This window comes from Toxorhynchites rutilus, chromosome 3 (genome assembly GCF_029784135.1).
Source record: "Toxorhynchites rutilus septentrionalis strain SRP chromosome 3, ASM2978413v1, whole genome shotgun sequence".
Lineage (NCBI taxonomy): Eukaryota > Metazoa > Arthropoda > Insecta > Diptera > Culicidae > Toxorhynchites > Toxorhynchites rutilus.
In genome coordinates, this window is record NC_073746.1 from 258052060 (window position 1) to 258065328 (window position 13269).

At 38.5% G+C, this 13269-nt stretch overlaps 1 protein-coding gene across 1 annotated transcript; it reads left to right on the forward strand.

Moving 5' to 3' along the window:
* The first annotated feature begins 5208 nt into the window (after positions 1-5208).
* Positions 5209-6113, forward strand: LOC129779670 (gametocyte-specific factor 1 homolog). Its single transcript, XM_055787280.1, has 4 exons — positions 5209-5366; positions 5432-5597; positions 5657-5803; positions 5867-6113. The coding sequence occupies exons 1-4, from the start codon at positions 5350-5352 to the stop codon at positions 6011-6013; spliced, it is 477 nt and encodes a 158-aa protein (XP_055643255.1). The 5' UTR covers positions 5209-5349; the 3' UTR covers positions 6014-6113.
* Positions 6114-13269: the final 7156 nt, after the last annotated feature.

The window sequence follows — 13269 nt, forward strand, 5'->3', positions numbered from 1 at the left end:
TGATTTTCAGTCGGAATAAACGTTTTCAAAATTAAAATTATGAATGAAAATTAGCTTTTTCATATCAAATTAGTATTCTATTTAAATTAAAAACATTTTTGTTTGCAGTTGGGGGAAAGGTCTCATACGAAAATTGTTTATGGAGACAACTTTATATTATAATAAAAAAAATCAGTAACAATGTTGGAATTGTATAGCCATATGGTTGAATGAAAGTCAGAAATATGTGTCTCAAGTAATTAAATAACATGTGAAAATTTTGATTCAAATTTTAAATTCAAAAACCGGCTTGGTGTCTTCTAATCTGATAGAGATTACACTAACTAGTTTGGGACCCAATTTATGGCCCTAATTTGAAGTCGCCACCAGACGTCGACACTATTTTTCTGTCATCGCGAATTACCAATTTACCACTATCTGACATATCGTGAAATCGATGATGAACTTTTACAGCAGAGGGATAGTGAGATATGCGGTGACGGTAGGTAGAGTGAGATAGCGATAATCGTGCCACACACCTGGGATTTATACTTAGAGACCTCCATTCTCCTGTTCTTGTTCTTCCGGGAGTCCAAAATTGATGCATTTATGAATACCGTATATTTGCTAATTGAAGTGACTTTTAGTTCGCAGTGTGTTTGTACTTGCAAAATAAAGTGCGGGTTTCGGCCAATGTTCGATTTTTCGAACAGTCATTTCCCGGAAAATGGAAGATGGGAAAAAAATAATTCTTGAACATTGGAGTTCCTTTAGCGTTAATAATCGAAATACAACAATGGCTTTCGTCAAAAAAAAAAACTTTTTTACAGCTTGGTCGTTAATGGCTTAAATAAGAATTTCACCGTATTGTAGCAAGCAATATACTATTTTTAATGTTTTTTTATTACTCTGAACACTTCTTACTTTCCTCTGAAATCTACCCTTCCCCTTCCATAAGCCCATCCTATAGGGGAAGGTGGTCCTAACGCGACCGGTGGTCCTGAACCTACCCTCCTTTGTATCTCAAGAACGGTGCTTCCTATTGAATTTTCAATAGTGTCAAATGAAAGGTGTCATAACGCTGACAATTTGATAATATGGTGACTTTTTCCTTTCTCTCTTCATTCTAGCGTTTTAGCGCCATTTTACGTTTTCATTCCTTCAAAACAGAGAAGAAACATATTCGACCTGTGTGCAAAATGAGTTCTATGTTCTTTTAGATTGTGAAACATTGCAAAACAAGGCAATTTTAATTGTTTATGGTATGTTCATCAAAATAAGCTATATAAATTGAATCTACCTGTTACCTGTAATACACGGTATGTCTTTATTTGGGAAAAGTGGGGGTGGTCCTAAACCGACCTCCAGTTTTTATATCGTGATTGTTTAACACGTTCGCTCTGGTGCTTGCCATCAATGGCTAGCACAATCCTAGTTCATCGGGTGGCGCTCACTACAGGGGGAACGCATTTGATTTAGCTATCAGAAACTTTTGATAAACCGCGCACATACCTGTGCAAGGGCGTTTATGTTTGCGTGTTGAAGATGACTTTGACTTTGACGTTGACTTTGATAGTTGATCGTTGATCGTTGATGTTTGTGTGTGCATTTGTATATGCACTTTCTTTGTATAACTCCGCACACGTCGCTCTAAGGCTAAGTTCTTTTCACTCAAGCATTATCTCTCTCTCACTTAAATCCTATCTTTCACTATCAAACATTATTCTTTTTTTATTTCTCTTCGCGCACCCATGGATATATGCCAACATTACCATTCACGATCGTATTGTGGGAATTCATGCCATTCCTGGTCTTTTATATCCGTTTTTAACGAATCGGAAGTCACCATCCTCGATTCCGAAATGGCATCAGAATACGCTATTCGACTTTCGCTGGTAAGCTTATATTGTATGGGTTTTCCATATTTTTTTAGCATTCAATACTATCATCAGCAAACCGCAAACAAAATAAGATTATATGTTATATTATGGAATCTACGTTCATATATTGTTGATAAAACATAGGAGAAAGATCATTTGTATCCAAAACATACGGAACTGTAATTAATTAAATTAATCTTTAATGTTCAACAGTCCGAAACAGCAAAAAAGTCAGGTGTTGCCACGTCACAAAAGTATTTGACTAACAACAAGCCAATCTAACTAGAAAATATTCTCCAACTGAAGATTCTTGTTGGAAATTTTCTCAATTTTACTATAACATCGGTTAATTTTGTGTGCTTTATTCATGAAAACGCAATAAAGTGTTTGTAGTGAGTCAAAATGTTGTTACGTCGTATACTGGAACGGATCGTATACTTTTCGTGACGTGACAACAACTTCTGGAGACAGTTGATACTCCTCTATTTGTGGACCGATCTAAACCAAATTGTGTGGGCTGTTGACCTTCATTGTTTGCTCAGAGAAACCCAAGTATAAAAATGTTTGAACCTATGTTCATCTACTAAACTAAAAAATGGTCTATTTTTGTGACGTGACAACGCTTCAAAATACCTGTTTCTCAAATGCTTGTTTCTCATAAATTACAAAATGAAACGTAGGTCTACCCACGGCTCTACCAACAAGCATTTAATCACACATTCAAGGGTATATAGACATTAAAGTTTGGTTAAGCATGTGCAGAGATATCTCAAGAAACATGAAAATAGTGAAAACCTAAAATATTTTAAATATAATTATGTAGTTTTTTAAACTCGCCTCTCTCGAAGGTTGGTGCATAAAAATTAAATTTGTTACAAAAAATTTATGATTTAACTAGTGCTTTTTCAAATAACGTTTTCTATTTTCTCCTAAAACTAGATTTAAAATTTAGTTCTCTGGTGCATAACCTCATGGAATTGGTCCTTTACAATTTCCTTCTACTATAAATTGTCTAGTACTAGTACAGTACTAGTACTACAAAAAATCGTCCTTATAATATAAAATTATTTTCAGACACAATTCTCGCTAAAGATTCTTCAAGCATTTGGAAATAACATGTTTCTCCGTTGCATGGAATACATGTTTGATACAGAGAATATTACAAAATAAAGACAGCTCAAATCGGACCATTCCTTCCTCGGATTTAGGGCACACCAACACATTTGGCCTTCCATTTTTGTTTATATAGATAGAAGATATAGGAATGCGTTATTCCGTCTAAAAAATCCTTTTCCACTTTCGAACAAAGATCAATTTCGTTAGCGCCAACATCAAATGGACTAACAACGCTGAGCTAATTGTAGAACACATAGGAATTCAATTTTCCGATTTTACTCTTCGCTATATTGATCTACGGGAAGAGATCATAAATAACTGTGCTCTACTAGTCACGCCCTTTCATCTGATACCCAAATAATGGGGTTTTCATAAGATATGTAGTCTGTCATTTTGTAACGGTCGTCATTTTGGATTTCCATTTTTCGTGAATAACTGTGTTCTACTAGATAAGCCCTTTAATTTGATACCCATATTAATGGGGTTTTGACAAAATATGCAGTCTGTCATTTTATAACGGCCGCCAACTTGGATTTATATTTTACATAAATATCTGCGTCTGCCTAGTCAAGCACTTTCATTAGATACCCATATTGATGAGGTTTTGAAAAAAAATTTTTTGCCATTTTGAGGTGGTGACCATTTTGGATTTGCATTTTTCATAAATAACTGTGTTCTACTTGTTCGCGACCCACAACGCGAAAGAGGAGCAAGTATCCATCAAAGCTGCTTTCCTTTTCTATTTCTATCCAAGCCTCTCCCTCCTTTCCAAAATGCAGTGTGTGGTGCATAACACAAATACAAACAGCAGCAAAATACGAAACGCATACAGAAGATCACTACGAATATTATTTCCATTCCAAATCCAAACGTTTACCGTGTTAGACCGCAAAAATAAATTCCGTGTTCTAGAAGTTATTCCAAGTGTGTTTAGTTTTCTCCAGTGCAAGCCACATCCGAATGGTCTTCCATAAGACCAAAGTGCGACTTTACCCCTAATCTGAGCTATCAACCCAGACCTCCTTCAGCCGAAGGATCCGACACATCCTCAATGGTGTGATCCACCACTACTAGTCAAGCAAATATTGGTGGGGTTTTGACAAAATATGTTGTCTGTCATTTCATAACGGCCGCCATCTTTGATTTCCATTTTACATAAATAACAGTATCCTACTACTCAGTTTCGAGAAAACATGTAGACTGCCAAAATTTACAAACATACAAACAGCTAAATAAAAACGCTTAAAAAGCAGCATGTATCAAACATATAAATAAATATTCTGTTGCGAAATTTAGAATGGGAAACATATATTTCTTCCGCACTGCCGCAGGCGATAATTTGTCAGAACAAGCGTACGATCCACGGTTCTTTACGATTAATGCTTCCTTTACAATGCAGGCTTTTAATCGCATGCGAAATACTCACTAAATGCGATATTTTTCAATGCAGCTCTTTACAATGCTTAGCGATATCGCGCGATAATCTGTCATAATCTGTCTGTCAAACCTGCATCCCTCTAATCATACTGTCATTGTTTGTTATGGACAAGATCGTACTAGATTGGTGGAACAAAATCATATCGCTAGAAATGTGAATGGAAGTATAAAACTCCAAATAATTAATAATTGAAAAACTAACGAATTCAATCAAATATTAACAAAAATGTGTAAAAATAATTATGATTATGCAGCAATACGCTTGCAATAAGTGATCGATTCAGCTCTCACTTTATGAAGCGTTTCATATGTACAGAGCTGAACATTTCTTTCGATATATCGTTCCACCCATCAAGCATATTTTGTTCCACCTGTCTGATGTATATAGTGTCTCCTATCAAAGCAACGCGATTTTCGCAGCCAAAGCTTGGAGAGCTCTATCTTTTTTCGCACTGTCATGGGTGATTTCGCGCTTTTCTCTGATTGGTTGACGAGTAAAAATCGCGCTCATTGTGGATGATTGTAAATCCGGCATAAGCCGTCTCTTAAAAAATTCACGGTTCTTTTATGAATCGTGGCTCTTTTTTGAACCGTGGTTCATTTAAGTAAGAGCCGTTCATTTGAGAGCCGCGACTTATTTCTAAAGAACCGTGGATCGTAAGCTCTTTTTGACGAACCGACTCAAATGAGTGACTCGTGAGCGCTCCCCCATCTCTACACTGAGTGGTGCCCCGGTATGTCTAATTAGAGGTAACTTACTGTATTTCGCCCACTACTCCACCCTGAAATGTCACACTGGCCTATGTCATAAACGAGAAAAAAAACAAAAACATTACTCACAACTCTTACGTGGACTATTGTTTAGCAGTAATAAAGCTTTTTCTTTATATTGAAAGGTAGATTTTGTTTCTCTTATAGGACTTCTTTCTTTTTCATAATGGATCAACTTCAAGGGTGAATATTCCGAAAAATGTATATTATTCAAATGCATAACTTTTTTTTCATTTCTCTATGTCAAGATCTGGTTATGACGACGTTATCGAATGTCCTTACGAGAAATCTCACCAGATTCGAAAAAGTCGAATGCAAACCCATATAACAAAGTGTAAGAAGAATCATAAAGACTTGAATTACATGAAGTGTCCTTTTAATGAGATTCATTTTGTGCCAAAGAAAGATTTGGAGGTGCCTGAAAATTGATATTTATTGCCGCGAAAAATTCAAAGATTTATTTATTCTCTCAGGTCCACAAAAGAGAGTGTCCAGATAGGGGATTGTTCGAACGCTATAAGTACGATATTTCAACCCCGGCACCCATACAGCATACAAAGAATGTGATAACTCCGGAGGAATCATATGCCCCCGTCAGTGATGATGAATGCTGGGATTCGGTACGAAGTTGAAAATTATCTATCATTCTAAAATCTTTTATTAAACATATCGAATTTTCATAGTATGACGACAAACCATATGATCCAAGCGAGCAAATAAAAAATCGTAACGTGATCCGCAAATGTATGGGGAAGACGCCTTCAGAGAAGAAAGCTTTTAAAGAGGCGGAACGGCTACGCTTGCAAGAACATCGTAACATGGACTTATAAGCAACAATGCGAATTTTCGAAACGATGTTATTGTTCACAGATTTTATCTGAAGCATAAGAAAAATATTTTGAATAAAGAAGCGTAGTTGATGAATGTTGAGATGGTTTGTCATGCAATTTATACACTAACCCCCTTCAGTGTATAAATTGCATGACTGAGGTTTTTTTTTTTCCAATTCATTTATTTGTAAGGCTCAATCGCATGAGCTTTGCGGAGCCACTAATTCATGATTTGTTTTTACAGAATTTCAACTTAAATCTATGTTTAGTAGGTTTCGACCGATTACTCGCGGTTAACTCGAGGTTAGAGGGGCAACAATTTTTGTGGGATGGATCAGGTTAGGGATATGGATATGAGGTATCGTTGTCTCAACCAAGAGTTGCCGCACGCACTGTAGCATTGTGCATAAAGACCAGAGATAGCATCTGGTGTTCGACTATCTGTCGAGGGGGGGCGACGGTGAGATGAGGGGACAAGACAAACAAACTAATAACGAAAAAGAAAAAAAAAACACACAAAAGCATTAAATTCTTATGCTAGTCCGTTTCACAAACATATAGATCAACTGCATATAGCAGATGTCGCGAGTTCCCAACACGTCTCTAACAGGAACATAGGGTTGTCTTCTTTGGGCCCTAAGGGCATTCAAAAGGTACTCTCTGGCTGCGTAATTATCCGTACATTGCCAAACTGCGTGATCGATGTCATCGTAACCGTTTCCACACCGACAGACGTTGCTTTGAACAAGATTTATTCTGTGGAGATGCACATCTAGCGAGTAGTGGTTGGACATAAGTCTACTCATTACACGAATGAAGTCACGACTTACGTCCAAACCTTTGAACCACGCTCTCGAAGAAACCTTTGGAATAATTGAATATAACCACCGCCCAAGACTTCCAGTGTCCCAATCGGTTTGCCAACTCAAGAGGGAACTCTGACGCAGTAATTGGAAAAATTCATCGTATGAAATCTGTCTATCAAACAATTCGCCTTCCTGGGCACCCACCTTTGCGAGAGTGTCCGCTTTCTCATTGCCAGGAATTGAGCAATGAGAGGGTACCCATACAAAGGTTAACTTATAAGATCTTTCGATCAGTGCACTCATCTGCTGCCTCACTTTTGCGAGGAAATAAGATGGGTGCCTACTAGTTTTCATCGACTGGAAAGCCTCAAGCGAACTGAGACTATCCGAGAAAATGAAGTAATGGTCTGCAGGCTTGTTGGAGATCATCCCCAATGCGAAGTCGATTGCTGCCAGCTTAGCAACATAAACGGAACAAGGTTCCTGCAGTTTACGGAAGGCGCTCGAATTTTCATTGAAAACACCGAGGCCAGTGGATCCATTGAGGCGAGACCCATCAGTGAAGTATCTTTTCATGCAATTGACTTTTTGGTACTTTCGGTTAAAAATACGGGGAATGAAAGTTGGTCGAAGCTGATCTGAAATCCCAAGTATTGCTTGTTTCATCGACAGATCGTATTCAATTGAGGAACTGCTGAAGTGAGCACGATCTGGAGTAAACGATGGAAGACAAATATCTGACGAAATATAGTGGTAATAAATTCTCATAAACCGAGATTGTATATTTAGATGAAGAATTTTTTCAAAGTTTTCAATCACAAGTGTGTTCGTGACACCGCATTTCACCAGTATTCTGAGAGAAAGTTCCCAGAATCGGTTCTGTAGAGGAGTTACTCCTGCCAGAACCTCGAGACTCATGTTATGCGTTGAGTGCATACAGCCGAGAGCTATACGCAGACAATGATATTGAATTCGTTCCAATTTTAGAAGGTGACTTTTAGCTGCTGAGAGAAAGCAGAAAGAGCCATACTCCAGAATAGATAGAATAGTTGTTTTATAAAGCGTTATGAGATCTCCCGGATGAGCTCCCCACCACGTGCCGCAAATCGAACGGAGAAAGTTGACCCTCTTTTGACATTTTTGCTTCAAATACGTAATGTGGGTATTCCAAGTGCATTTTGAATCAAACCAGACACCAAGGTACTTGAAGGTCAATGATTGGGTAATGCTTCTGCCCAAAAGCTTGAGTTGCAGTTGGGCTGGGAACCGCTTTCGAGTTAACACTACCAGTTCTGTTTTCTGCGGCGAGAATTCGATCCCTAAGTTCCTTGCCCAGGAAGACAAGTTACCTAGGGAATTTTGCAATGGTCTTTGCAAGTTTTCGGCATGGGAACCTCTGACGGAAACCACACCATCATCTGCAAGTTGTCTTAGCGTGCATTGTTCTGCCAAACAACTGTCAATATCTTTCACATAAAAATTATAAAGAAGGGGGCTGAGACATGAGCCTTGGGGTAGACCCATATAACTATTTCTGGAAGTTGTCAGTTGTCCAAGGGTAAAGTTAATTCGCTTTTCTGACAACAAATTGTACAAGAAGTTATTCAAAATTCCAGGAAGTCCACATCTGTCCAGATTGTCTGACAGAATTTCTATGGAAACCGAATCAAAAGCTCCCTTAATATCCAAGAATACTGAAGCCAGTTGCTCCTTGTGCGCAAAGGCCAGTTGAATATCCGTAGAAAGCAACGCTAGACAATCGTTTGTTCCTTTGCTCTTACGAAACCCAAATTGTGTACTTGATAGCAAATTATTTGTCTCGATCCATTGATCGAGTCTTCGAAGGATCATTTTCTCCAGCAATTTTCTAATGCACGAGAGCATAGCAATCGGACGGTATGAGTTATGGTCAGACGCTGGTTTGCCAGGTTTTTGAATTGCTATTATTTTGACCTGTCTCCATTCGGGTGGCACAATATTGTTTTCTAGTAGGGTATTGAATAAGTCTAGCAAGCGTCTTTTCGCGATATCGGGAAGATTTTTTAGAAGAACGAATTTAATCATATCGCTTCCGGGTGAAGAGTTGTTCGATGAAAGAAGAGCCATAGAAAATTCCAGCATTGAGAATGGTCTGTCCAGAGGTCCACCGCTTAGAGACGTTTCTCGAAGAATATGTTGGGCTGGAACTGAGTCTGGACAAACCTTTTTAGCGAAATCGAATATCCATCGGTTGGAGTATTCCTCACTCTCGTTAGTAGATGAGCGGTTACGCATGTTGCGAGCTACCCTCCACAAGGTACGTATTGAGGTTTCACGAGAAAGACCTTCAATGAAATTGCGCCAGTAACCGCGTTTTTTTGCTTTAATTAATTGTTTCAGCTGTATTTCAAGCTTCGAATATTCCTCGAAGTGTGTGGATGTTCCATGTCTACGAAAAGCTTTGAAAGCATCCGATTTTTTCAAATACAATTTTGTGCATTCGTCGTCCCAGCCAGGAGTGGCTGGTTTTCTTTTAAACGGAGCACTTGGAACTTTTCTTCTTTGTGCTTCCAATGAGCTTTTATACATCAAATCTACGAAAAATCGATATTCTTCCAATGGTGGAAGTATATCTATTGATTCGACACCAATTGTTACCGCCGTTGCAAATTTTTGCCAGTCGATGTTCCTTGTTAGATCAAATGGAACTCGAGATGGTTCAGTGGATTGCGGGCTACACTTGATTGATATATTGATTGGCAAGTGATCGCTACCATGGGGATCATTGATGACCTTCCACTGACAATCTAATGATAGCGAGCTTGAGCAAAAAGATAGGTCGAGTCGACTTTCTCGAGCCGGAGGTTTTGGAATTCGTGTCGCTTCACCAGTGTTCAAGATAGTTAAATTGAAATCGTCACATAAATCGTAAAAAATAGCCGCTCTAGCGTCATCATAAGGATCACCCCACCCAGTACCATGGGAGTTCATGTCACCCAGTATTAGAACTGGGGATGAGAGAATCGAGACTAGATTCCAAAGATGACTACGGCTAATGTTAGTATTTGGAGGAACGTATACTGAAGCTATGCAAAGTTCTTTATTCTTTGCAGTTATTTGACACGCGACAATTTCGACGTCTGATAGAGCTGGGAGAGGAATTTTATAGAAAGAGTAGCACTTTTTGATCCCCAAAAGTACTCCTCCATAAGAATCATTTCTATCCAGGCGAATAATGTTAAAATCGTGGAAGTTGAGTTCTGTATCAGAAGAAAGCCATGTTTCAGAAAGGGCGAATATATCACAGTCATAATTTTGAAGTAGAAATTTGAACGAGTCTAGTTTAGGCACTAGACTACGGCAGTTCCATTGTAGCACATTGATCATATCTCCTACTACGTTAGGTGAATTATCCATCGAAAGATATGATTGATGCAAGGAGGGGCCATGAAACAGTCAATTGCTTAATATAAGACTTCAGAGATGGAAGCAAGGCAGAAATAAGGCTTCTAAGGGGGTCTTGAATATTGAGGGTGTTTAATATAAAGTCCACAATGTCCGAAAAAGCTATCAATCCTCGATTGGACGCGAATTTTCTATGAGAAGATCGAGGGGCAGCGTTTTTGTTTCTCTCTCTTCTGGGTAACGGCGTATAATCCTTACTGCAACCAGGAATTGGCTGAGAAGGAGTCTTCGGATTAGTTTTTTTACCATTATCCTTGGAATTAGACAGTCTTCTGAGGATCATTTTAGCTTTCTTACGGTGCATCATTGGTGAAGAGAGTTTTCTTTTTTGAGAATCATCCTTTGTCGAAGATTCTGGTGCAGCCGTAGTGTGATCCTCATCAGAATCAGAGTCCAATTCTTGAGTTGACAAAACCGAAAATTGGTTTTCATCATGAGCGGCTGATGCGGCCTTGAGCATTTCAGCATAAGTCCGCTTGGAGCGTCCTGTGATAGAACGCTTCACTTTATCGGAGTGCTGTTTGTACTTTGGGCACTCCTGTAGTGCGTGAGGATTCTCGCCACAGTGGATACATTTTTCCAATGTTTGTGTACAAGAATCCTCACTGTGTTTTTCACCACATTTACCGCAGCGGAACTTGTTGCCGCAATGGCTGGAAGAATGTCCCAAAATTTTACAGATGGTTCAATTATAGACCCGCGGTACAAACAAGCGCACCGGAAAAAAAACACTATCTACTTTCACATAGTTCGGGAGAACACAACCAGCGAAAGTCACCCGAAACGAGTGTGAAGGCTTATAGACTTTTTGGTTGTCTTCCAAAGATGCTGCATGTAGTTGCCTAACATCCAGAATCTTCACAAGCTCACCAATTAGGGAGTTTTTAAAACAACCCGATGCTTTTTTCAATTCTTCAACACTCAGACTCGCATCGGAGACTACGCCTTCTATCTCCACATCTCGAGAAGGGATGTAAATGTGGTACTCCCTGTTGAAAATCTCGTGGTCAACAATCTTGTTCGCCACATCAAAAGTCGGTGCTTCTACACGCAGTTTGTCCGGTCTCTCTTTACGTATCAAGACATCCGGATACTTACGCAGCAAATCTCTTGAAATGTCAAGAGTTCTCAACGATTTCTCCTTGGGCCGAAAGAAAACAACCCATGGTGCCTTTGAGGACTGTTGGTAATAGCGCGTCCGCGCAACAATAGCATCAGCAGACGCCATAACGGTTGCGCAAACGGTGCGCAACCGTCTATGAAAAACAAAAAAAAACTTCCTCACACACACGCACACACACACACACGCGCGCGCAAAAACTCAACTTAAAACTAACTTAGACTTAAAATTAACGTAAACTAAAAAAATATTTCAAAACTAAAATTGCTTTCCAAAAAAAAATTCTTCAAAAAAAAAAAATTAATTATAAGTGTCCGAACAACCTTGAACACCCCTATTTAGAGAGCGATACAAAGCCGCGCGCTACAAGGTAAACACTATAGCGCGACGGCAAAATCTATTGTTGTACTTCTCTGTTTTGTTGACGGCGTTCAGTGGAACGAATGAACAGGCCACCGATCCGGGCTTCCCAGAGAGGCGCGTCCTGTTGCTTTTGGTGCAGTTCACTTGCGACGAAAGCAGAAAAAAACCAACTAAAAACCACTTTAGAAGAAGGAAAAAAACAGCTTCGATTTATTACTAACAGAGCACGAACAATAGACGTCCGGCTCTTACAATTGATCGATGAGGAATCAACTGACTGAGGTTTTGTAAGAGTGGTATAATCTTTTTACATGAAGAAGTTGCGTCAAGTCATGGAAATAATGCGAAATAAATTGTTGCTAGAAAATCATATTTCCTGTATTGTAATTATTTAGGAAAAGAGCACAGCACTCAGCAAACATGAAATCGTATAACTTTCGCACATGCTGGTTCACATATAGATTCGTATCAAATCACAATCGTATAAAACAGCAATCAATTATCAATCTGGAGCCATAATTTGGGTCCAAAACGTCTAAAACTAATTTGGGTCTAATTAGAGGCGAAAATGTTCAATTATTTGTGTCGCATTACAGGTCTGTCCAATAAGCTAGATGCCGAATTAGAGGTAACTTACTGTGAATGCCTAGTTATATTCTAAAAGTTCAATGATTAATTTTATCAATAACACATAATTTTCTTAAAACTATATTTAAAAGGAACCTGCGAAATGGCCACGGTACTACCTCACCATTGCCGAAGATTGAAAAATGAAAATTTTACTTTCAGAGCACTAGCTGGAGTTTCCCGACGTTTTTCACTATACAGTGCGACAGCAGATGAAAATTCAATATTTTGTGAATAATCTATTAGAGTTTGGTTGATATTACTTGATGGGAAGTGTGCGAAAACTATAATTTTCTCCACACTGTTTCGCAAAGTTATTGATTTTCGGGCGAGGGGTGAGGGATAGAGATGAAAAAAATGAACGCCATTGTGGTAGCCATCTGTGGCTAGCTTCCACCTTCATCTTAACATTATATTATTCAAATTATGAACTTCTTTAAAACGTTACTTTGTGTTACCACGGGTTACATGTTACTTTAATGCTACGTTGCCTCTTTTTACGTTCCGTTCACGTTGACGACATTGATAATTCGTCTTCCGACTAGTGAGGCGAAAATGGCATAGCCTTTTGATGAGAAATCCTTTAATATGAAAATTATGAATGGATTTTTTTCTGTATCGAATATACGAACAGTCTGTTTTGATAATAAAAAAAACAAATAAAAATGATTTTATATTATAATGAATAGAGTAAAAATATCCGAAAATTTATAGACAAAATAAATGGTTTTGACTTATTGTGAAGACATTTGATTTTGTGGAGACTTTTTGAAGACTGAATTATTTATAATTGAGGGGCTCAAAATGAAAGGGGTGTAAGTGACATCATCGATTTCTCTACATCGACTCTCTCTTCTGGTGATAACTCAGCTGCAAACACATTCCCAGCTGTATTT